This window comes from Periplaneta americana, chromosome 10 (genome assembly GCF_040183065.1).
Source record: "Periplaneta americana isolate PAMFEO1 chromosome 10, P.americana_PAMFEO1_priV1, whole genome shotgun sequence".
Taxonomy (NCBI): Eukaryota; Metazoa; Arthropoda; class Insecta; order Blattodea; family Blattidae; genus Periplaneta; species Periplaneta americana.
The window spans coordinates 148,849,127-148,876,208 of record NC_091126.1 but is presented as its reverse complement, the minus strand read 5'-3'; the positions used below and the strand labels follow the sequence as shown (position 1 = coordinate 148,876,208).

At 37.0% G+C, this 27,082-nt stretch overlaps 1 protein-coding gene across 6 annotated transcripts in view; it reads left to right on the top strand.

Annotated features, from left to right (window-relative positions):
• The window catches only part of LOC138708093 (protein unc-80 homolog), a 240,615-nt gene that overhangs the window by 18,419 nt on the left and 195,114 nt on the right, over positions 1-27,082 (top strand). For 5 of the 6 annotated variants that reach the window (XM_069838258.1, XM_069838260.1, XM_069838259.1 and 2 more), the window contains exons 2-4: positions 9,706-9,792; positions 9,873-9,921; positions 25,769-25,795. In XM_069838258.1, coding sequence (XP_069694359.1) covers positions 9,707-9,792; positions 9,873-9,921; positions 25,769-25,795 — 162 coding nt within the window. In that variant the 5' untranslated portion in view covers position 9,706. The remainder of the gene's footprint in view (positions 1-9,705; positions 9,793-9,872; positions 9,922-25,768; positions 25,796-27,082) is intronic. The other variant, XM_069838261.1, reaches the window with a different exon arrangement.

Below are 27,082 nucleotides of genomic sequence, written 5' to 3'. Positions count from 1 at the left end.
AAAAACCTCAGACACGTAAACTTTACATTTAAGCCACCAGCTTGGTTCAGTCGATTAAGGCGCTTGCCTGCCAGTCTGAAGTTGTGCTCGGGCGCGGGTTCGATTCCCGCTTGGGCTAATTACCTGGTTGGGTTTTTTCTGAGGTTGATGTGATAAATAATTAATGTAACAGTTAAATATAGGGAACGCAAAATTGTACGCCATATACGTTTTCGGCATTCTAAAACTGTAATGCAAAATTCTAAATAAAAAAAAAACATCTTTTCAGATTTGTGTTTTACCACTTTGTGACAATTTAAGTATGATTTCCAACAATTATTCTCAACCTCACCAGTATTTTAGACATTTCCGATATTAAACCTTATATACAATGATTTTATAATACGCAATAATCGTATACAAAACACGGAACGTACTTGCTTAGAAGTGTGTCAAATTCGCTTCCGCTGCCTCTACTTGAAACCTGGCTGGCGTCGTATGTTCACCTAAACCAATAAAAATATACGATGTCACGACCCTAGTAATTAAATGCCTTCACAGTTTTTCAATTCATTAAAATTTATCTCCGATATATCTCATTTTAAGTTTCATGATAGTCTTTTATTCCTATAACTAATATAAGTTAATAAATACAGGGACATCATTTTATTTTTACTTCAATTTTTATTGTACCTGAGTTTTTGAATGTACTTCACTCCCACCCCTTCTACTAACGAAGTTCAACCGTCCTCCACATAGATCCAAGACCGCATATAGTCATAGTAGCCACAGTACGTTCCAAAAATATGTTCGCGTTTTAATATTGAATCATTTTCGCACAGGTACTGTCGTCCATTTGCCTACGTCGTATCTCTGTTTCCCTCACCAGCTTTTATTCGCCAGCTAGTGGCTGGGCTGTCTTATCTCTTTTCTGAGAACATTAATTTCTGTTAGGAATTGGACGTCTACGTAATATTATACAACTGTTTAAAATAACTTAAATAAAAGGGCTTCGTGAAGTAATTAACTGTCACGTGATTTTCCTCCTTTATACGACCCTACGACATAACCACTTGGACGGACAGTAGACAGTAAGTCTGAGTAATTTTATCTTTTCGGATCGGGCAGAAGTGAAGATTGAATTTACAGTACTTAAGGTACTCTTTTATAGAGTAGGTATGAATTATTTCAACATGAGTTACTAGTACGAAGAACGAAACTGGTGATTGGAATTAAGTACAATAGTCTATAGTGCGATAATATGCACATTAGAACTGAAGCCTGTATCGAAATGAACGGCCACCATTAAAAAAAAAAGTGTTTAAATATCCCAATTATGATTATTTTTCAATTTAACTTCATTCTGTATATTGTACGCTAATGTGCTGTAGACAGTATAATATACACTGCATAATGAATATGTCCACATGGACAGCTCAGTTCGTGAGTAAAAACACTCATTGTTAATACTGTACTGTATTTTGATTAAACAAAAACCTAATGAAAATGATTAAACTCAAAAGCGCAATATTTCCTGGTTTACGTAAATGGATGAACTACTTTTCTTCCCTCCTATACCTAGTAAAGTGATTTGTTTATATATTACGCCAGTATCATCGAACTCAGTCGTGGAAGGGAGAACAAACGGCGTTGATCCAGAGGTATAGGCAAGTTAATATTAAAAATGTTAGTAAAAATAAAATGATGTCCCTGTACAAAACGTATTTAGCATTGTCACGCAGTACAGAATAGTGTGTGTAACCTGATAGAAAGGAGTGGCGAAAGTAGCCTATCTAACCCTCGAATATACAGGGTGGAAGGTAAGGCAGTACATTAATTGTAGGATGTGATTCCTTGAAATATAACGAACAAAGAAGTATAATACCATTTTGCTCGTTTTTGCGAGCTTTTTGAAGAAATAATACTTTTATGAGGATATTTCGATCGCGAATTTTACGAATACTCTTTAAAATACGGTTTAATTTCTTGTATAAGAACCAAGAGAACGTTTATTATGTTCACGTTTTAGTAGTATTTTAATTACAAAATTCACAGATTTCGAATTAATCGATTGAAGAAACATTGGAAACATTGATTGTCGGGTCACGTACAGAAGGTCTGAAAATCTGGCATCGCTGTCCGGACGGCAGGCAGTTTGCCTAGTACTCGCAACTGATCAGCTGTTGTGATGTTTACATTGCATTAGTGTGCAGTTGGACGTACAGCGATATACAGTTTAGTTTATTTCAAAACTACGAGATGCCAGAGTTCACAAATCGTGAGTACTTAGACATGATCCAGGCCGCGGAAGAAATTCGGAACAGTGAAGAACTACTGGCCAGAGTTCGTCATAATTGGACTAGAAGATGTGAAAACTGCACGCACGCTTATGGTGGACATTTTGAACAGTACCTGTAGGAGATTAGTGGAATGTGGTTTACAGAGTTTATTACACTTTATTTCATTATTAACGCCCAGAATTAGCGCTTCGTAAAACAACAAACTGTAATGCTAATTACATCTTGTTCACAAAGTTACATCAGTTTTATTATTTCATTAATTGTAACTGAAATTTCAATCCTAAGTGTTTTCACTAATTTGGACATAATTCCCTGATTGTCACGTTATTTCTTGTTATTGCTGTACGTATTTCTTGTTTACATTAAAATTATTACGCCATACTTAGTATTGACTTGTTGGTGTATTGCATTGTAAGTTGATAATTCTGCATTCATTGTTGAACTGCGTCCGGACACGAGCTATTTTGTTCATTCGGGTTACTAATTTACATTTTCTGACATTAAATTATACAAACTGAAAAAATAAGAGTTACGTCCATATCCGGGGTTCACGTAGGTCATTTTTGTGCGAATATTTATCCCCAGATTAGCTCGCGAAGTATTGCACCGAAGCTCAGTATAGTAGGATCGTTCTATGCATCCCCAATTAAAGACAGAGGCTACCGCACACTGAGCGGTTGCCCCTTGAAGTAAAAGGGTCGCCCAACCTTTTCTGTCCACTCGGGGGATGGGGTAATCTCTGTTTCCGCTTTCTGAAACAAACTTAAATGTTGCCATTTCTCCCCTGAATGCTAACACTAACTGCAGTCTTTCGTAACATGTTCAAACGATTCACACGTGTTTTTGTTCGCTGTTTGAAAGTCTTCTATAATTTTATTATTATTACAATTGTTTTGTGGAGTATATTGTAAATTACTTAGTTTTTTTACAACTCCACGATAGCAATGATAGATGAACAGCAATGTTAAAGACATAATTAACTTTATGAAGCACAGTAATATTACCATGCCCAACCCCATACCCATCAAGGCAGTTATGTTGCAGGAAATAAAAAATCAGCCAATATCAGTAAGAAATATGCAGTGGAGGAGCTCGCAGCCTCATGGACACGAAGTGTTACGACTTCCTCCATATCACTGCATTCTAAATCCTTTGGAAATGATCTGGCATTAACTAAAGTCTTATGTTAGGAAAAACAATATTACTTCGACTTGAGTCTAGTGTGTTAACTTCTGCGTGATAGAGCTGCAACAATCGGTCCCCATAATGTGTCCTCCTGTGTTCTTTCTTTTTTTTTTTTAGTAGGTTATTTTACGACGCTGTATCAACATCTCAGGTTATTTAGCGTCTGAATGATATGAAGGTGATAATGACTGTGAAATGAGTCCGGGGTCCAGCACCGCCACCTGGTTTTGCGGCCAGACGCGCTAGCCGTTATTCCACAGGTGTGGACTCCTGTGTTCTACATGCAATTAAAACGGAAGCGAATTACATGAAGCACGACAGGGACAGTAACCAAGAGAGATTTTTTATTCATTTAGGAGAGAGTGACGACGAATAGAAGTAAAAGAAGCAAAATGATGTCATATTTTATTACATACCACTTTAGGTTTCGATTTAGACACAAAATACAAATTGATATTATATTCTTTCGGTATTATTATTATTATTATTATTATTATTATTATTATTATTATTATTATTGATATAAGTATGAAAATATATTAATTTGAAGAAATTGACCGTGCAATGGTTCCATGATGGATCTTTTTACACACAGTAACTCAAAATTAACCATTCATTAATTCGTGATTGATTGAATGAAAGTAGCCCTACAATTTGTTATATAGAAATAAATATACGATCGTCTCATACCCACGTGGCGAAGTCAATGTAAAATGTCACAACTGCAAGCCTAGAAATTTCCGCACGCGTCCCTTAATGACCGGGGTGGACCGTCCAGCTAAGTTCTTCTAGCAACAAAAGAAACCGACTAGGGATCCTTTGAAAAATCCTACTTATACATTTGTTTGCTACCGTCCTCCTCTCACCTGCTGCAATATACACGGTGAAAGGTGGTTGAACTTAACCCACCCCCTTCAAGTCGCTGACCGCATGGGCTGTGGGGTACTACTTATGCGGCGTTAAGACATCTTGCAATTGCCGTCAGCGCTTTCGAAACACTTGTAATTATCTCATTATCCGTAAGTCCTATAATTTTTTATTTGACAAAACTTACTCTAAATAGTGAGTTCTATTGCTCCTGTCAACTAAAGTACTATCTTACCTTGCACCCTGCATTTGTATCTGCTCTTACATACTGGTCTTGTGCAGCGGAGACTGCTCTTGAACAAACAGCATGAATTGGTCATCGTGATTATTGATGTAAAGCGAACACTAAAGGCCCGGTCAAACAGAACGCGGACGGGAGGATCGCAGTCCGCCACGGACTGAGGAAGTCAAAGAGAACGCGGACAGTGCAGGACGAACCAGTGTGGAAACAATTGTTGCCAAGTGCAGTACTCATCGTATATTCTCGATTTGTTTCTAAATTTGTTTGAAATTGTACTTTTACATTCGTTTTTCTCCTGGATTAATCATGTCCAACAGCTCCTCAGATGAAGAATTGCTTCTTCTGTTCGCTTTGAGCCGCTCATCAAAGCGGAAAAGGAAAAGGAAGTGGGTGCATGAAATAAATGAAAAAAGAGAGGAACTAGGCGAATTTCACAGACTGTGTAATGAACTGAATTCATTTGAAGACCGTTTTTACGACTATTTTCGAATGTCTAAACAACAGTTTGAGGAATTACATAGCCTTATACAGGGACATCATTTTATTTTTACTTCAATTTTTATTGTACCCGAGTTTTTGAATGTACTTCACTCCCACCCTTTCTATTAGTAAACTTCCAACCGTTCACGATACTGAGCCGAGGGCGCGTAAGCAGTACTAAGTTAGCGAGTATAGTACGTTCCAGAAATATGTTAGCGTTTTCCAGTGACGAAAGAGCTTTCAATATTGAATCATATTTTCGTACAGGTACTGTCGTCCGTTTGCCTACGCCGCATCCCGGTTTCCCCCACCTGCTTCTTTTCGCCCCTCTGTTAAGTCTAGTAGCTGGGCTATCATAGCTCTTTTCTGAAAACATTAATTTCTGTTAGGAATTGGACGTCTACGTAATATTATACAAGTGTTTAAAATAACTTAAATAAAAGGGCCTCGTTAAGTAATTAACTGTCACGTGACCCCCCTCCCTTCTACGACGCTGCGACAAAACCACTTGAACGGACAGTAGATAGCATTCCTGAGTAATTTTATCTTTTCGGATCGGGCAGAAGTGAAGATTGAATTTACAGTACGTAAGGTATTCTTTTATAGAGTAGGTACGGAATTATTTCAACATGAGTTACTCGTACGAATGACGAAACTGGTAATTGGAATTAGGTACAATAGTCTATAGTGCGATAATATGCACAAAATAACTGAAGCCTGTATCGAAATGAACGGCCACCATTTTCAAAAATGTGTTTAAATATCCATATTATGATTATTTTTCAATTTAACTTCATTCTCTATATTGTACGCTAATGTGCTGTAACAGTACAATATACACTGCATAATTAATACTTCCGAATGGATAGCTCAATTCGTGAGTAAAAGCACTAAGTGTTAATACAGTACTGTATTTTGATTAAACAAAAACCTAATGAAAATTATCAAACTCAAAATTGCGGTATTTCCTAGTTTACATAAATGGATGAACTACTTTTGTTCCCTCCTATACCTAGTAAAGTGATTTGTATTTTACGCCAGTATCATCGAATTCCAGTCGTGGAAGGGGTAGCAAACGGTGTTTCCTGTTTCAATCGTTAATAGAAAGGTATAGCCAGGTTAATATTAAAAATGTTAGTAAAAATAAAATGATGTCCCTGTAGAATAAAAAAATATTGAAAATGACAACAAACTGGAGGAGACCGATTGGAACGAAGGAAAGACTAGCGATCCGCTTGAGGTAAATACAAGATTTTTGTTTGTATTTTAAGCTGTATTTATCACTAATCAACTGAAAAATAAGTATGAATATAGAAAAGAAAACACGACTCAGAAAACAGTATTATTTCGTAGACAAAATTACTATTGAGAAGTACTATTATTTCCCTCTTGCGGTTTATTTACGAGCTGCAGTACGTTTTCGTACAAATCTTTTGCAGAAGAAACAATAGTGGCAAAAAATCTAATGACATCGGAGGTGTGGTAGCTACCACCAGGTCAGCACGGGCGGCCCGTCCGTAAGAGTTGCGGGGCTCCAGCACTCCCTGCTTTGACAGGAAAATAAAAATAATATTTATTTTAATTTGTAGAAGAATTGGTACCGCTTTTATTTAAATTGCTTTATATTTCAACTGGCCGGGAATATGTACTATTATCTTATGCATAATCTTTTTGCGCGTCGACTGTATTGGAATTGACACTGCATTCAAAGTCATCCTGGGATCTGCAGGATGGGACAGATCATAGAGAGTGTGTCTTGCATGGTCAGGGGGTAGAGAGGTGAAGGGAAGCAGAGGGAAACTGACGCTGTTTAAAACCCATATTTCGCTGCAGTGGTTTGCAGAGCCAGGCCACAAGGGAAGATCTTTCCTCCACTCATACACCGCTATTGTAAAGCTACGTCAAATGGAGTCTCTATTCCCTTGAAACTTAATGACAAAATTTTTATTTTCTCTTCACATACTTACTGTTGTAGAATCTTATCGAGTTAATATAACGAAATTAATATTCTCTTTTGCCTTATTATTACGTATAAACCCAGCCTCCAGCAGAACCTAATATTTGCCTCAACTCAAAATGATTGCACGAGTAGAATCCTTTTGATATAGCACGTAAAATACGAAAGAGACTTCTTTTCCAGTTTTAGAAAATTGTTGACCATCAGTATATCTGAGTATTGCTTTGGTGTGACGTCTTAATACCGTAACTTAACCAGTGCAAATTTGCAAGCATGAGTGTATGTGAATTACAGAATATTAATTTTATTTTTCTCAACTTTCCCTTGCGGAGAATATTGATGTAATGAAGTGAAATTAAAGGGTCGTCCGTTACCCGACTTAAATCTTACTTAAGCTTCATCCAGCTGAAATAGTGCATATATGTAAGGAAGTATAACAATGACATTTGCGCTAAGCATTTGTGGTTACGTGGATGTGAACAAAAAAAATCTGTACTTTGTTTTCCTTGCCTTCTCTTCGGTGGTGATGCTGCATGGACTAGGAGTGGTGTGACAGATTTAGGACATTTGCCCCTAAAAAGCAAAATGCACGAATCTTCGCAGTCTCACCTGAAAAATGTTGTTTCATTGGCTATGTTGCGCAAAACTAATACTGCTGTGCAATTAAGTGAAACGAACAGAACAAACATTCTCAAACATAATCAAGAAGTGAGAAAAAACCGTGAAATTATTAAAAAAAAAATATTGATTGTATCAAATTTTGTGGCCAATATGAACTTCCCCTTAGGGGACATGATGAAAAAACGATTCGAAGAACCCTGATGTGTTTCGTGGGTTGCTACAGTTCGTGAGTAATCTAAACGAGCCTCTCAAATATCATTTGGAACATGGCACTGTTTAAAGGCTATTCTAAGACAATTCAGAATGAACTGGTAGATTGTAAGTTGATTGTCTGCCGATCTGAAATTCAGACTGAAATCGATGGTATTAGTTTTTATTAGCGATTAGCAAATGATCCCACAGACATCTCCCAACTAAGTCAGGAAGTTTTGGTTTTTCAATATGTAGTGCACTTATTTTTGCCCTATACTTATTAGTAATGGTATCAAGAAGTGAAATTTGTATGTACCGAAATCTACTGCAGCTCTAACAATCCACAAGTTCACGAGCCGCTACTGCAGGTCAGTATAATTAATTTCATTGGAAGGATTATGTATAGGCTATAATTAGGATTATCTGACCACGATGGGTTGGTTGAAAAAAAGGAGACGACGGAGGTGGAGTCTGGATACCGCGTATCATATAAATGAGCATATTCCCGCACAAATTTAATCAATTTTTCCGTTTCATCGGTCATTTTCTACGAGATGTCCGCCGCGAAGTCTGTGGAAAAACACAACTCCCTACCAGTTCGCCGCGAACCAGACTAGACCGCGGCGTTGGGCCGCGCGCTGTTTGACTAGGATGATGCATTCTAACGTAATACAGAGTTCGTGGCGGACGGTCCTCAAAGTCCGCGTGGACAATCTGCGTTCTGTTTGACCGGGCCAAGCTAATATGTGTTTACGTCCACAAGTAATGCCCACGTGTATCAACGTCGTTTAGTGTAAACACCGGTTAAAATTGTCACCTAACCTCTGGTTAAGCATTTTTACAGTGGATCGACCTCTGTTACGACTTAAATAGGAGGTTAACCACAGTAATCTCTAACCGGCCATATTCAAGCGGTTAAAGGAGATAACCAGTGATTAGTAGGGCAAATAAAGCAAAATGGCGGCCAGAGCCACAGATGTTTATTTCGAAGACGATTAATTTATAATACAGTACTTGAATTACTTGATAGAGCGTGAGCGTGAAGGTTCTTTAGTGGAAAGAGAGAATTCTTAGGAGGAATTAAGTGACAGAAAATTTCAGGAGGGATTTCGTTTATCAAAATCTACAAATGGATCACTTGAAATAACACAAAAAGTCATATTTCTCCTATAGTTCGGCTGCTTATATTACGATTCTATGTAACTGTTATTTTCTGTATTTTAAGAGGCAATACTCTAATAGCTCTTTCTCTATGTCACTGGCTGAACAAAGAGAGGTAATGGATGGATCATAGGATAATGAACAGTTCCCTCGTGTAAACGGGGTCCTGGATCGTTTACACATTCCTATTAATCTTCTGCGTCCTTTTCCTTTATAGATATTCCATCTGTTTATATAATATATTTAAATTCTAGTAATTAAGTCTAGCGATACTTCAACCACACAATGGGATATAATCATTTTTGCATTCAATTTTCTATTTTGTACGATTTTAACCTAACAGCAAGGAAATGCAACTCGCAAGTATAACAGCGCCCAAAGGCAAACAAATGCAAAGCGAAAATGTAGGACATGTTCATTTCGATGTAGAACGGAGTGAGCGCAGTCATTTTTAGACGTTGGCTATTATCTTTGCAGCGGTATGGATACTTTCCTTTAGTCATTTTGTAGAAACAGTGTACCATCATAGACTTTACTCTGGTTAAATGAGGTGTCAGCTAGCCATGTTTAAGTAATCGGCGATTATGAATGGTGCACACAAATTACATTTTAACTACTGTTACTGTTTAACCGTCGTTTCATAATCTACGATTACTGCGTTTTTAACCGATGTTGATACACTTCGCCATAAGTAACTCTCGTGTTTTTTTTTATTGTCACAGCATGGAGCGACGCAACTCCCTGGACGACAGCTACAACGACCAGGCACTCCCCATCCCCATCCAGATCTTTCTCTGGCGCCAAGTCAGGTAAGAGCGACCAGCAGCGAGCGTCCAGATCCAGAGACTAGAGAGCAGTGCGGCGTAACCGATACGCTTGTTTGTTGCAGTCCCTTCATCAGGCCGAAGCTGGGCAAGCTGCACGAGGCTTCTTGCATGGTAAGTGTGGCACTTAAAACAGTTTCTGAGACAGTCTTATGATACTGCAGTATAGTGATGTCAAACTCGTCCTCCTTTGGAACTTTCCATAGTTCATTAAGGTGGGCCTACTTTCTGATCCTCAATTGGTAAAAGAGTTTAATGTTCAAGAACAGAAACTTTGTACCCATAATATTTAGTATGAAGTGGTGCGTATTTCATTAAAACATTAAACCAATTATGATAATGTTTAATGAATGCATTAATTTGACAAATATTTAAAATATACCGGTCTTTCATTTTGAAACTTCCCAGTCTAAATAACTACTCGTATTTATTTCAATTAAGTTTAATTTAAACAAAAATCACGTCAATTTAGGTATTGAATGGTATAAGTATCGAAGATCTTTTTGCCACTTGTGAGGAAAGAGGAAGTTAGCAAGCGAGCCTTTATGGTGATGGTCCTGTGCAGGGTTGGGTCAAGCAAAGGGACTCGGGTAGACAAGGGAGGAGCATTGACACAAGGAATTGTATACTCAGTTGCTTAGAAGAAATCGAGATGCCGCCGATATTTTTAAACTAAAATACATTAGGTCTACTAAAAGAGGATGAACACGAGAGATCGTTTTTAATGTATACAACTTTATGAGGAAATAAGCAGAACAGTAAAAAATAAGGTACAGAAAGTAGCAGGGGCAAACAGGATGTCTAACATAGGTGAAGAGTATTATTATATTAATATTAAAGATTTTATTAATTTGTCATACAGAATAATGTCTGTAATATTGACAATTAATATTTGAGGAGAAAAATTCGCTCTGGCGCCGGGGATCGAACCCGGGTCATTAGTTCTACGTATCAAGCGCTCTGACCACTGAGCTACGCCGAATTCAATCCACAGCCCTGGACGTAGCTCAGTGGTCAGAGCGCTTGGTACGTAGAAACAATGACCCGGGTTCGACCCCCGGCGCAGGAGCGAATTTTTCTCCTCAAATATTAAAGGTGAAGAGGATTTTGCCTGAACAAAAATAACATGAAGCTGAAGGAACATCAATGAGTGCATCAAGGAAGAAACGTCAAAGGCAAAAGACCGCTACTAATATTGACGACTTTGACAAATGCGTGATACGACTAACGATTCATGAATTCCATCTTTTGCACAAAATTTCTCCTACAATTTCGAAGTTATTATCCATACTACGTGAAATCACACATCATTGATTAGGGGCCACTAGTTTAGAGAGTATTTTAAGAGAGTTATAGTTCAAGCGTAAGAAGACGGTGGAAAATACAGGGGACATCATTTTATTTTTACTTCAATTTTTATTGTACCTGAGTTTTTTAATTTACTTCACTCTCACCCCTTCTACTAATAAAGTTCCAACTGTCTTCCACACAGAACCAAGGCCGCATATACAGTAGTAAACAATACTGAGTTAGTGAGTATAGTACGTTCCAGAAATATGTTCGCTTTCAATATTGAATCATATTTTCGCACAGGTACTGTCGTCCGTTTGCCTACGTCGCATCCCGATTTCCCCCACCTGCATCTGCTCGCTCCTCTGTAAAGGCTAGTGGCTGGGCTGTCTTTGCTCTTTTCTGAAAACATTAATTTCTGTTAGGTATTGGACGTCTACGAAATATTATACAACAGTTTTAAATAACTTAAATAAAAGGGCCTCGTTAAGTAATTAACTGTTACGTGATTTCCCACCTTTCTATGATCCTGCGACATTACCACTTGGACGGACAGTAGATAGAATGTCTCAGTAATTTTATCTTTTCGGATCGGACAGAAGTGAAGATTAAATTTACAGTAAATAAGGTACTCTTTTATAGAGTAGGTACAGAATTATTTCAACATGAGTTACTAATGCGAAGGATGAAACTGGTAATTGGAATTAGATGCAATATTCTATAGTGCGATAATATGCACAAAAGAACTGAAGCCTGTATCGAAATGAACTGCCACCATTTTTTAAAATGTGTTTAAATATCCATATTATGATTATTTTTCAATTTAACTTCATTCTCTATATTGTACGCTGATGTGCTGTGTACAGTATAATATACACTGCATAAAGAATATGTTCGCATGGATAACTCAGTTCGTGACTAAAAACACTTATTGTTAATACTGTACTGTATCTTGATTAAACAAAAACCTAATGAAAATTATCAAACTCAAAATTGCGATATTTCCTAGTTTACGTAAATGGATGAACTATTTTTCTTCCCTCCTATACCTAGTAAAGTGATTTGTTTGTATTTTACGCCAGTATCATCGAACTCCAGTCGCAGAAGAGGGTAGCAAACGGTGTTTCCGGTTCTGAACCGTTAATGCAAAGGTGTAGCCAGGTTAATATTAAAAATGTTAGTAAAAATGAAATGATATCCCTGTAGAAGCGTACTGATGTAGAGACAAAGAATGTCATCTCTATCAGTCACAAAGTTCAGAGAGAATATCCGAGCCATCACCTACGGGAAAGATAACTATATACATAGAAGTCACAGTGATAAGAGGATAGATAGGATGGAGGTCATAATAACATATTACAATGAAAGCAGTAGTGATAGTATAGTGGCAAAAATTTCTAACAATAACAATAAACGCACAGTCTGTAACGTTTTATTAGATTTGGTTTTCTTAACTTATTGGCATTATGGGTCTATTTACACGAGTTCTGAGTGTACTTCTACTGTGACGGCGATCCGCAGGAGGTATCTGTAGGGGGCTGCAGCTGGTTGGGAGACAACATACAAGTTGGATAGCGACTCAATTCTTTGCTTAACATTTAAAATTTCAGGGGCCAAAAAGATCTGTGATACTTGTAAGTTTAAAACTAGTATTAATTGCATTTTAGAATTCACTCCCTCATCCCCTCCTTTGAAATTTCAATTAGCAATATTATGATACTTAAATTTGAAAGATTATTCAATTATTCATTCGTCACATTCATTTGTTCTCACATTTTTCTTTTCTGTCGTCGCCTTGGAACCTGGAGTTTGTTGTCAGTTTGTAAGATGAAATTATAAATTATTTTTGTATTTTCCTAAATTTAATTGATCAAATTTACTAAATCAAATATTGAAAAAGTGCTCTATTTTTGGCTAGACATTAATACAGCCTAATTCGGAACTCTACACAGCATTGCCAAAGTATCAAAGCCATACATATGTAATGTAAATGCAAACTTCGGTTTTTATTATCCCCTATCCTGTTTTAAATTTTTAACGAATAGGTTTATAATACACAACCATAATATTCCTTAATATTAATTTGTGTTACTACCTCAAATAACCACCTGTAATCAACAATAGTGTTTGCAGTTTTATGCTCTCCAGCTCTATCAAATACCGGCCTGGGTGTCACAAGCTATAGAGGCACAGAATGTCTCTATCGCTTGGTCCAAAGAGTTGTGGGTTCAAGTCCCGCATCGGGGATGGGTGTTGTGTTCGTAATTAGTTTAAGTAAAAAGAAAACAAAGGAAATAAGTGGAAAACAAAGATAACTTTGGAAAACGGCCTCTGGCTGGTAAAATAAAAAAAAATTGCTATATTCATCTCCAATAAAATAATAAAACTCGATGAAATCGTCATAAAAATTGCCGCTATAAAAATTCAAGAGTAATAATCCAGGTTGCCAGGCGACGATAGAAAACAAAAGATATGAGAACAAATGACTGAGATGTATTAACAATTTAATATTATTTCAAATTTAAGTATCATAATAAATGGGTGTCATTTGAAGGAGATGGAGGTGTGTAGTTGTGACTCTAAAATTCAATGAATACAGGTTTTAAATTCCTCCCCTCAATATCTAAATTGATATGTTTTTGTTTAAATTAAATTTAATTGAAATAAATAATCATTTAGACTGGGACATTTTTATATAAAAGCTCGGTATTATGGATAATTTGATGCCAGTAAACAAATACTAAATTTGTAGTTGTTAAATTTTTGCCTAACTACAACATACACACAGTAGCCGAATAGAGTCGAGAAACGACTTCATGGAAAAATCCAGTAATAGCGTAGTTGAAGACACTTGATGTAGCTGTAAACGGACGAGTGATGCTATGCATTTCAGAACAAAAACCATTAATCCTTTAGCTTCTAGCAGGCGATGTTGGTGCAGTGTACATGGGAGAATTTTCGTCCTAAGTATGTGCACTGCAGCACTGGCAGCGTGTTTTTAAATGACATTCTTACATGCTTCTTCAAGTTTAAAACCAATCATATTTAAAACACAGTGGCAGATTTGTAATAATAATAATAGTTTTATTTTCCCTGGCAGAGTTAAGGCTATAAGGTCTTTTCTTCCATTCAACCAGGATCAAATCACATACAGAAAAATACATACCTGTATACAAATATTAACTTAAAAATAATAATAAACATAATGAAGTAAAAAAGAGAGATTGAATACATATACACAATCAGTATTAACTTTAAAATAACAATAATAATAAAAAAAATAAATATAATAAAAAAAGAGACTGAATAGATAATCACAAACAGGAAAATACATTCTAGTATACAAGTATTAACTTAAAAAAAATAATTAATACATATGAATATAATCTCACAACTAAAGGAATAGTAGAATTAGTATGATCAGCACAGCATGTGTTACATTGAGACAATGACAATTACCTAGATATTAGTGTTAATGGAAAAATAAAGTAATGACTGTGTAAAATAATAATAATAATAATAATAATAATAATAACAATAATAATAATAGTAATAATAATAATAATGCCTGAAAAAAACTAATTCTGTGCATTTAAAATATTTCTAAACAACCTAATTTTAAACAACTGAGGACTAAGACTACCCCTGATTTCCAGCGGCAGCGAATTCCATGAGCGGGCCATGGCTATTGAAAAGAACTTGAGTACAGAGATGTCTGATGACGTGGTATTAATAGCAACAGATTGTGCTGTGAACGTGTATTACGATTATGATGTGAAGCTAGGAGAGTAAACCGAGAGGCAAGGTAGTTGGGTGTGGAATCATGTATAATTCGATGTAGCAGGCAAAAAGAATGTACTAAACGCCGATCTTGCAAGCGGAGCCAGGAGAGTCGTAGAAAATATTCCAATATATGATCATGTCGGCGGATATTGAAAATAAATCGGACGCAGACATTATGTACACGTTGAAGTTTTTGAGCAAGTTCAGCACTTAGGTCGCTATATAAAACATCGCAATAGTCAAAGTGAGGCATTACAAGGCTCTGTACTAGAATTTGTTTGAGTTTAGTAGGAAGGAAATTTTTCAGGCGTTTCAAAAAATGCATGATGGAGAAAACTTGTACGTATATTGATGTTAGAGATTCCGTTACTATAATTTTTACTGCAGGGTGGGCGAGAAGTAACTAAGTATTCAAAAAAGGAGTATAAAATCTACATTTACAACGCTAATTTACTGAAATTAATTTTGTGTGCACAGTATTAAATGGAGATACGGATGCATACTTCAGAATTCAACGTAAGCACCTGTGGCGTCGACCAATTTCCTCAAGCGCCCGGGAATGGAATAGCCCGTCATACACACGTTCTTTCCTCTGAGCGTATTCCGAATCTCACCGGTGATCAGTCCGATGGCATCACGGTGTTTCGAATTCCACCGATGACGTCATTGATGCTCCACCAGTGTCGCACCGGTGCCATCAACTTGCAGAGGTGGTGGCAGTCTCCATCAGCCGCCATCAGTGAATGTGATTGGTTCTTGTATAGGGCGGGAATTAGCAGACGAATAACATCGTGCACTGTTGTGTCATGGCGGTGTGTTCTGCTTTAGTTCTGCTGTATTGTTTGTAATGAGCACAACGTAAAAACAATATGTTAATGGCTTATGAGCGAACATGTCAACGGACCAGTTATTACTACTGGTTCAAGAAATAAATTGTTTATGCTATCTTTTCTTTGAACGAGATGGGAGTACGAAAATTTCGCAAAATTTTGCTAGCGTAGCACAGAAAACAAGTTGTACAGTCGCCATGACAGCATCGATCCTTCCAGCAGTTTTGTGCCTTATTTCGCTGCAACGTGACGTCATTGATGCCACCGGACCGGTGAGATTAATAATAATAATAATAATAATAATAATAATAATAATAATGATTTATTTTAGCTGGCAGAGTTAAGGCCGTAAGGCCTTCTCTTCCACTCAACCAGCGAAAAGTGTATATACATATGCATGAACTTACAAAGAATCCAACAATTTGATTTAGATGAGAGTTACATGTATACAAAAGTTATTTACAAATTAAACAACAAAATACTATGAACTATTAATTAAACACTGAAATAAACTGTGTAGCAGAATTAAACTAAAATACATAGAATGTTTATATATTTCAAATAATATTAGATAATAGAAAGAGATTATTACGAGACAATTAAAATACAGCACAATCAGGATGATGTCTAAAGAAAAAAGTAACAATGTAGTCAGTGATAGTTTAAATCAGTATGATTGGAGTGAAATGCTAATAAGGTTATCTTTTAAGCTGTTCTTAAAGGTGTTTATTGTCTTGCAGCCCCTAATACTTTGTGACAAGGAATTCCATTGACGCGAGGTGGATATTGTAAAAGATGATGAATAATAAGATGTTCTATGAAGAGGTATACTTAGCGTGCCACAGATAAGTGATCTGGTATTTACGTCGTGGCTAGAGTATAGATAAGAGAAACGAGACGAAAGGTAATTTGGTGTTGAAGTGTGCAGAGATTCGGAATACGCTGTCTGTAAAATCGTGGCGTGTTGGAACGGCACGGTTGGCGCGCAAAAAAGAACGGCGCGTGGAAAAAACTGCCTTTCCCCATACACAGTAAATAAGTCACCTGGGGATTTTTCACATGATAGCGCAGCGCGTTCCGTTTCCGAGGGAAAGACCGTGAGTGTATGGTCAAAAACTGTCATTTGGGATGTCATCTGGAATGGCACGTTGTCACGTACAAATTTTCAACGTGATTATTTCCTTCGGCGACTCCAGTATGTCGCAAAAAGTGTGTAATTGTCTGTGCTATTACAGGAACTTCATTTAACAGAAATAGAAAAAAAACTATGTTTCTAGCAGAAGACCTGGCTAGTCTTTCTCAATGTTGTCATTACTTCATGCAGTTCTGTACTGGAAATATGGTCGGCTTCTAACAACTTAGTGCTATTATGGAAAATCTGCATAATGTTTAGGAGAAACAGACACAATTTGAGAAAAGGAGTCTTCTTCTTCCTCTTTAAAAGCTTCCCAAATGATCTTCGAGCACTTGTCTTCTCGTCGTGACAGAGAATATGATATTAGTGCTGGCCAGCTTAAGAGAAGGCGTTCGAAGGCAGGCAAAAGAGACAATCACCTGTATTATAGATAGACAAATTCGAAAAATTACTCATGCTCTTGCGTTCTTTTGGCATATGCTGAAAACTCGCTAACTACCTTTAACACAACAAGCTCCATATCAAAACTAATACTTTTCACTTTGGAAAACGTATTATACATCTTTCACGTGTTAAATTTTATGTTATCTTGTTAACATGTTTCGGCCTGCCATCGGCCATCATCAGAACTGGTCGTTGCTGGTCTTGGCGCCTTTTGTTTTGTTTCCTGTGGAGGTGTGTTGGTGTAGCGTAATGTGGAGTCAAAGAGTGTGTGTGTTCTGAAATTGAGTTGTGTTGAGAATTTCATTTGGATGTGTTTTTGTGTGTTTGTATATTTCGTATTATTCTAGTGTGTTTAGTTTCTGACTTTTTGGTTGGATGTGTAGAATTTCCATGTCTGTTGATGTCTCTTTATGTGTGGTTAGCATTTGTGATGTGTTCTGCATATGTGGAAGTGTTTTGTAATTTTGTTATGGTTGTGACATATTGTTTCAAACACGTTACAAGGAACACAACACAGCCATAACAAAATTACAAAACACTTCCACATATGCAGAACAATCACAAATGCTAACCACACACACAGAGACATCAACACATATATGGAAATTCTACACATCCAATCAAAAAGCCAGAAACTAAACACAATAGAACAATACGAAATATACAAACACACAAAAACACATCCAAATGAAATTCTCAACACACGACTCAATTTCAGAACACACACACTTTTTGACTCCACATTACACAACACTAACATACCCCCATAGGAAACAAAACAAAAGGCGCCAAGACCAGGAACGACCAGTTCTGATGATGGCCGATAGCAGGCCGAAACATATTAACAAGATAACAAAATTTAACACGAGAAAGATATATAATACGTTTTCCAAAGTGATATAGTGTTAAAAGTTGTGTAATCAAAATGTATAAAACTTTTCATTCCGTACTTGAACCAGTTGTGCAATATGTGACACTGACAGTTAGCTTTCATTATGTTCGGCACACGCATTTTCAGTTTTTGATAAACAGATATATTCTTACCAAAGTTCACCGGAGCAAACGAAGAAATATTAGCATCATTCAAATCATTACTTTCAATCACATTTAAAATTTGTTTGGTTATATTTTCGCTTGTTTCGTCGGCGTCATCATAGAAATCCAGAAGACAAGACCAGTTTTGATTCCTCCTGCTGTTGAGAAGTATTGCACGATTACGGGAAACATTTTCAGGTTTCCAACATTGGAAGAATCTAGCAACTGAAAAATATTTTGCCTCTTTCAGATCTTGAATGTTTTTCTTGTGCTGTAGGCGCAATCACATTTTCCACAAGCGTGCTGGAATTAATACGAACATATTCCACTTTCTTTGCGATGCTAGAGTCCCTGAATAATACACCAGATAATTTATTAGAACAATCCATACTGTTGTAACTATGTGATGTTTAACCCTGTGATAAGTTGCTGTGATTTCTGCTGCCGTGATAAGATCATCTTTCGTAAAAGGTTTCTTAAAAAGTAATGTGAGAATAGCACTTTGTTGTCTTTGTTTCTCGTTACGTTGGTGTTTAGAAGAATTAGCGTGAGTAATCACTGCACCGATACTCTCGAACTTAATTGAAAATCTATGACGGCAATCACTACATTTTGCTTCACACACACTTCTCTTTATTAGCCAATCATATTTTCCACGCATCATTGAACGTACAATAATATGTTTTCTTTTCTTTCGATCCCGAACTAGCCATGGCAATAAATAACTTGCTTCCACTCTCGGTGGCTGCCTTTCTGGGAGGTTTGGCAAGCCTACCAAGCATTCTAACAGCTGAAGAGCAAGCCAACGCTAATTCGTTTGAGGAAAAATTAATAAAAAGCGGAGTTGACATAATTCCGGGAGATTTCAGGTTTATCTCTGGAGACGGGAGATTGCATTTGATTCCGGGAGACTCCCGCCCATTCCGAGAGGATTGGCAGCCTAGTTCGAAGTAGTAAATTATGTAATCCGTACTGACTGACAGTTCGTGATTTGCGTTTCAATCGTATAAGTACATTTGATATTTGAAGGGTTCAGAGCCATAGTGGGCCAAGCACCATTTATTAAAAACGGAGAAAGCAAGCGTTAAAGTTAAGTGAATGCCATAGTTTAATGAAGATTGACATATCATTTAGTTTTAATATAAGGTATAAATCATATAGAAACTATAAATCTTGAATATAAAATAAAACTTAATAGACAACAGCTATTTTGCTCCTGTTTTAGATTACTTTTGTCTTTGTTGGTCTGATTTGTAATTTCTTATTTTACTGGTTTTATTTCTTTATATTACTTGCTTTATGTTTCCATTGAATTATGGTAATAACTTCTTCTGAACCCTTCATCTAAGACATTTGAACAGTCGTTTGGTTATTTTCATGTCCACACCTGTGGAGTAACTGTTAGCGCGTCTGGCTGCGAAACCAGGTGGCCCGGTTCGATTCCCGGTCGAGACAAGATACCTGGTTAAGGTTTTCTCTGAGGTTTTCCCTCAACCTAATATGAGCAAATGCTGGGTAACTATCTGTGCTGGACCTCGAACTCATTTCACCGGCATTGTCACCTCATTCAGACGCTAAATAACCTCAGATGTTGTTAAAGCGTCGTAAAATAGCCTACTAAAATTAAAAAGTTACTTTTATATTAAAGGTGTTGAAAAGTCCTAAAATACAAAAGTAAGGGTTAGCCGAATATTATGTTGAGTTACTGTATGTATAAAGGTTGGTAGGTCTGCGGAGTAGATCTCACTATGAAAGTCTTTAAATATGAATAAAATGTGACCTTTTGTAAATGCAAAATTTGACGATAGTAATGCAATTTGAGTATCAAATAATAGTCTTAATAATATATAATTTATAGATGACCCTGTAGTATCTAATAATGTTAAAAATAAATTTCCAGCAATAAAGTTATATTGGCTGTATAAGAAAAATCATAAAAGTGCCTTGGCGCCACTCGGCCTTGAAAAATAGTACCCGGGCCGCCAGTCCTGAAATACACCTCTGCTTGAAACTGTGATGTAATAATTTAATGTAACAAATTACATTAGATCTTACAAATAATAACAAATTATTAGATGTGTTTGAAAAAATATAATTATAGTTTGAATTGAATTTCTACGCAAGGTAGGCTTATGTAGCATAAAAATACTCGGGAAGTTGAAGACAATAATCATTATACAGGGCGATTCTGAAGTCTTTAGGTACCTGGTTTTGGAGATTGATAGAACAGTCACCATGACATACATAGCGGAAACGCTTATATCAGTGGATGGAGCATCTCTACAAGTTTGCGTTCGTAATAGGCGCTACAGCGTACTTGTAGACTTACCCGCTGGAGAGCAGTCATAACCAAAGCATAACATTTACTAGTGAAAACAAAGCTTTCTTTGTGTTGGAATTTGCTAAATGTGAGTCGATTGTACGGTACAATGACTATTTCGTACGAAATGTCACCAAGAACTACCTACAGTCAAAACAATTCGTGCCTATGTGAACCGTTACAATGTACGCATTTGGGGGCACGGAAAATTCTTATATTGTGGTAGAAGACGTCCAGTGATTCCCCTAAAGTGAGTGTCTTTATGCTGTTTCTTCTTCAAAAGTTTAGGCATGGCCCATTTTTCTTTGCGGAGCAAACTGTTGCCGGTCCATTGTACCCGAATATGCTTCAACAATTGTTAATGCCACAATTACAGGCAGATAGCCAAGAATTCATTTATCAATAAGATTGGGCTTCACCTCATTTTCATTATGCCGTCCGTCATTACTTCGATGCTGAAATTTCACGTTGTTGGATTGAACATGCTTCTCGAGACGACTCTTATTTTTCCGTGGCCCCCACTGTCACCTGACCTAACTCCATGTGATTTTTTCTTATGAGGTTATGTCAAAGATCATGTGTTCTTCCCCCTTTGCCACGTGATTTAGCACAGCTGCGAAAGAGAATTACGCATGCAGTCGCAGATGTTGGAACATGTGCGGTAGGAGCTTGACTATAGGGTTGATGTCTGCCGCGTCACCAGTGGTGGACATATGGAACACCTGTAAGGTATATACGAAACTTGGGGAGATACTCTATCCACCGATATTATGCAGTATGCCTTGGTTACTGTTCTATCGACCTCCGAAACTAGGTGGACTGTATACAATTCCACATTGTTTTAGTGAGTAATAAAACAATATTTGTTAAGGAAAATACGTCTTTGTATTTACATAAAATCTGTACCAACAGTTTCCACTTTAAACTTCTTAAAATTTGCTGTTCCATCTCTTCTTAATTGGCTCCATTTTAACAACAAACAATCGACAAACGGAACGGCTAAGATCCGTTCACTTTTACATTCAGCAGAGAAATCTGTAGGTTGAGAAGTTAAGTTCGATTGCCAGCTAACGCCAGTTACATAGAGTGTGATTGAAAAGTCCCTCCGCAGCTGTATTAGTTCTAGTAACCCTAGAATACAACTCTGTATAAAGTTGGTACTCTCCCATTCATTCCGGTTTGACAACCTTGCACCCCCAGTCCATCAAATGCTTAGTTGCCAGTGCTGCCACTTGAATTCTCTAACAAATACACTTGAATTCTTTGCCTAATGGATTCTCGGCTAAACGAGCACTGCGGAGACACTTCTCGATCACACTGCAGTTACCGTTCGGTGCAGCCTGCAAGCAGTTTCAATACTCGTAAACTTTAGTAATATTTACGAAACGGCCCAAATTAATCGAGGCCTGTGCACTTGGCCATTAAAGAGGTAATTGGTGTTTCTGTAACAACCATAGATTAAACAGTTTCATTTTAATAACTACATTATAATTATTAATAATAAGAAGAGTAAATATTTCGATATTTCGGACTTTTAGGCAACCGGAGTACCGGACAAAACTGTGCATTCTCAGACTTTCCGAGCAAAACCGGCAAAATACAAAATACACTGGCGGGCAAAGAAATTTATCACAATTTGTTTAATACTGTACATTTTATTATAAAAATTATTTAATAGATTATTTCTGTAACTTATTGCGAAGCGAAGCTACCATGTGTGCGATGCACGTTATCCCTTTATCAAAATCCTTTCATAGCTTAGAAATATTTGCATTAAATTTGTTTGGTTGTTTTAGAAGTTATTGTTCATTTCAAACAGGCATTGACATTAGAATTTTAATTCACAGTACAGTCTGCGTACTCTATTAGTAGAAACATTAATGCGTTTGTTTTCCAATAATACGTAGGCCTATACTACAGTATATGACACAGCGGGATATCGTATTTTGGAAGAAAAAGTGCTGACTTACATTTTTATAATGTGGTAAATTTCAATTACCGGCTTTTATGCTTGAATTTTATTTCATTATCGGAGTATTTATTCATAGTTCTTTTTCTATATCCCTGATCGTCACTGATAAAAAACAACAAATGATTTTTAAGGAACCCGCAGGTTCATTGCCGCCCTCACATAAGCCCGCCATCGGTCCCTATCCTGTGCAAGATTAATCCACTCTCTGTCATCATATCCCACCTCCCTCAAATCCATTTTAATATTATCTTCCCATCTACGTCTCGGCCTCCCCAAAGGTCTTTTTCCCTCTGGTCTCCCAACTAACACCCCATATACATATCTGGATTCGCCCATACGTGCTACATACCCTGCCCATCTTAAACGTCTGGATTTAATGTTCCTAATTATATCAGGTGAAGAATACAATGCGTGCAGTTCTACGTTGTGTAACTTTCTCCACTCTCCTGTAACTTCATCCCTCTTAGCCCCAAGTATTGTGGGTCCCTATCACCACGGCATGGCGCATCCTCAGGATGCGGGTAGAGGATACGGCCTCCAGATATGGAGGGCAGCTGCGAATATATTGAATAAGCAGTCTTGGACAGCCGATAAGGAGTGGTCCTCCAGCTTGGGGGTTGGGCGAAGGGCTAACAACCCATCACCGTAAAAGAAACATTGTTAGGAATCCATACAATAAGTCTCGGAATGGTACTGATTCTCTGGCACGACCAGAGCAAAGGATCGCCACTGATAATCACTATATTTCTAACATCAGTTAAAACAAAATATCGAAACAAATGCATATCACTAACTCATAATTTGCTACCGTGTGTATTAAATAAAGCTCATCATACTCTACATTTGTGCACAGTCATGGATATGGAGCGTACTCTCATGAATCTCCTCTACCCGAGCCTGTGGATGCCCAGTGCATCGAGTTTGACATCACTCTTGTATTACAGTCTAGTATATACAGTCACGAAACTCAATACGTAGTAAATATGCATCCATAGATAGTTGCTAACTGCTAGGATCGCTACTATCGCCCCATTACAGACTGCGAAATAGTGCCTGCACAGTCTATTGTTCCTAGTACCCTCATAAACTCAAGCTTCGTGACTGTATATAATAGACTGTGCTTGTATGGTAAAATAATGTGAATTACAGAAATTGAGTTTATTTCATGAACATGTGCTTCTTTTAGTGTATTGCAATAAAATGACTACAATATTCTCACGTAAACTCCATAACTACACTGTACATTGTTCGTTTCTGTGCTTGTTCCTTTGTGTTTCTCTTCCATCTCTATCACATTCTTCTGCTTATTCGGTTGCTTTTTCATTGCAATTTTTTCATTATACAGGTCTATTGTGTTTCCACAAAATAAAATCTAACCAACTTAGGGATTGGCCAACCACAGGAAAGGCCTCCCTTCCAACGGACGGAACAAAAAGAAAGTGCAGACATCATTTATCTAGGATAACGCAATCGAAACCAGACTATATTATGAAGAAATGTTGAGAATTCGGAAGGACGCGACGAATTTTTCTCTTCTCTTAACTCCGAAAATGGCTACTGTTTCCACACAATCATTACGAAGCTGATACTTCCTTGAGCTTCATTTTCTTGTTACTGATACAGTACCGGTATTAGGAAAGTGTTTCTTACGCCTTTAGTCAAAGGACAAAAGTAGTATTAGTGATTCCTAGACAATGAGCTGTACTGTAAATCCAGGCAAGGCATGATGACCTTTCCTCACTCCACCGTCGAAGGGTAGCCATTCTGTTCTCAGGCACACTACTCTACTGTTATTTCTAATCCTCCACCATCAAAGAGTTGCCCTTTGTTCTCAGAAACATTTCCATTATGACGGATAGCATCCAAACAACGGAAAATGCAATTGTGTTCTTTTATTAAAAGCGGAGAACATTATGTCCAGAGCATAAATGAAGGTAAGATTCCGATGGCTTTCAAACTCCATCAATCCCCTCCCAGTTTCCATTAAGTGACCCGGGAAATTCCAAGGCTGGGTACGTCACACCATAATAGCGTTTGTCATTTATATCTGATTAATCTGTTTCTAGTGTTCGAACAGTGAATGTACTGTGTAAAAATGTCGAAGCGTAAAGTATTTTCTTTGGAAGATAAGGCGAATATTATAAGTGACATTGAACGTGGTCTTACGTAAGCGGACGTGGGTCGACAGCATAGTTTATGTAAATCGACTGTGAGTAACAGTATACAGTATATTCCATTCCACAAAAATGAAATAGTTTAATTACTGTATAGTATTTTATTTTCTTTTTCACATTTCATTCTTTCCTGTCATTTAAGGTTAGGGGAGAGACACTTCGGTTTTAGTGAACCTCGGATATAGTGAACGAAATATGAAAGTCCGCAGACGTTCACTATATCCAGAGTTGACGTAATTTGTTTTGAATAATGACAGCTGACATTTTTCATTGAAAGTACTGCACTTGATTTCCATCATATACTGCTCTCGTTATCGAATTGACTATGCGTTCTTGATCGTATTTTCTCGGGATATCTTTCTACGATTGCACTTTTATAACATATGACATATTCTGGTTAACATTAAAAGTTCACAAAGCGTCGTTGTATAGTATGTAACAATAAACAAAACCCATCTTATGCACTAAATCTGTTAAAAATTAAAATTGTGTGGATGAGCTTGACTTTACCAATGTTTCGTTTTGTAATGAAATTAATGTAACTACCAAAGTATTAAACGGGAATGAATTTAAGTCTTGACTGGAATTTACAAATAATAAACTTTGTGAGAGTACTGTGTCGAATGTTCATTGAGAAAGAACTAAAGGGGAAGACAGAAATTCACAATATTCTAAGATCATGTGAATGTGATCATCTGTAAAATAACAAATAAAAAGCAGTGCACTAAATGGATATCTCACCGAACACAACATTTTGAATGATCTTGCACTGTAGATAACACTGATTTTCAATGACAAAAATGATTAGTAAAATTTGTACGCGTTATGAAATGGTAAATATTAGCGGCTATTTCATTTCGAATGACATGCCATGTCATGTGTGTTAGAATGTGGGCTTTTGTATAGTGTGAAATGTAAAATGTATATGTGTTTATTATTTGATTTTGTTTCATTTCATGCTGTGTTTGTGTCGTCCAGTTTTGTCAGCACGCACCTGGCCATCATGTAAGTGTCACACTCACTAATAGTGTTATCCAATGCTTAAAGTCGTTTAGAGCATGGAAGAATTTTCAAAAAACCTTTATTTGAATTGTTAGATGTCAAAGAATTTGTCGTGCTTTGTGATACCTCTTCAACTGTTAAACAAGTGTATTATTACCTACTTGCAAAGCTTATAGGGGAGAGTCGGGTAGTATCGGACATCGGGTAGTATCGGACAGTGCGTTTCTTTCATCTACCACCATATGGTAGTACCTGATTGACATGGTTACGTTTCTCTGTGCGACATCATAGAAACGTAACCATGTCAATCAGGTACTATCATCGTGTGGTAGATGAAATAAACTCACTGTCCGATATTACCCGATGTCCGATACTACCCGACTCTCCCCTACTGTTATAAAATATTCATTACAAAGCCATTACTTAAAGAAGTGAAAAATAAAATGATATGAAAAAGTAATTTGTTTTTGTGTGTATGTAGGCTTTATGGAGGCACGCGTTATTTCTTTCTTGGTTATTTAACGATGCTGTATCAATTACTAGGTTATTTAGCGTCGATGGGATTGGTGATAGCGAGATGATATTTTGGCAAGATGAGACCGAGGATTCGCCATAGATTACCTGATATTTTCCTTACGGTTAGGGAAAGCCTAGGAAAAAACCAACCAGGTAATCATTCCAAGCGTGGATCGAACCCACGACCGATCGCAACTTCGGATCTGCAGACAAGCGCCTTGAGGTAGGCGCTCACTTACCGAAAAAATTCGTTCGTTGCGTTCGGATTTTTATTATAGTATCGCTCACTTGTCCGCATTTCCGAATTAATTATCAAATAGTGTTCTAATTTATCGCTAGAGCGCATTATTTCATTGTAGTGTTCTGAGCTGAAGTGAATAGCTTTGTTAGGCTGCTATTACACTATCAAAGTTCTTTGACAAAGAATATGATAAAATATTTTATCAAAAATATTTGATAAAAGATAGGATTTGGGGTATATTGCACTACATAATAGTACATTATGCAACGAGCCTATAATGGTAGTAATTAAGACGCGAGTATGTTTGTTTATGAAACGAGCGCAAGCGAGTTTCATAATTTTCATACGAGCATCTTAATTACCATTATAGGCAAGTTTCATACGACTTTTTATGCTCGACCATATTTCTAACTTGAAATTATTCATAAGTATTCATGTTATGGTTATGTAAGTGAGGAGCGGAACTGACCTGAATTGTGAGATGTGCGCAGACGCGAAAGTATTGATTTTTTCCGAGTCACGAATGTCATTGA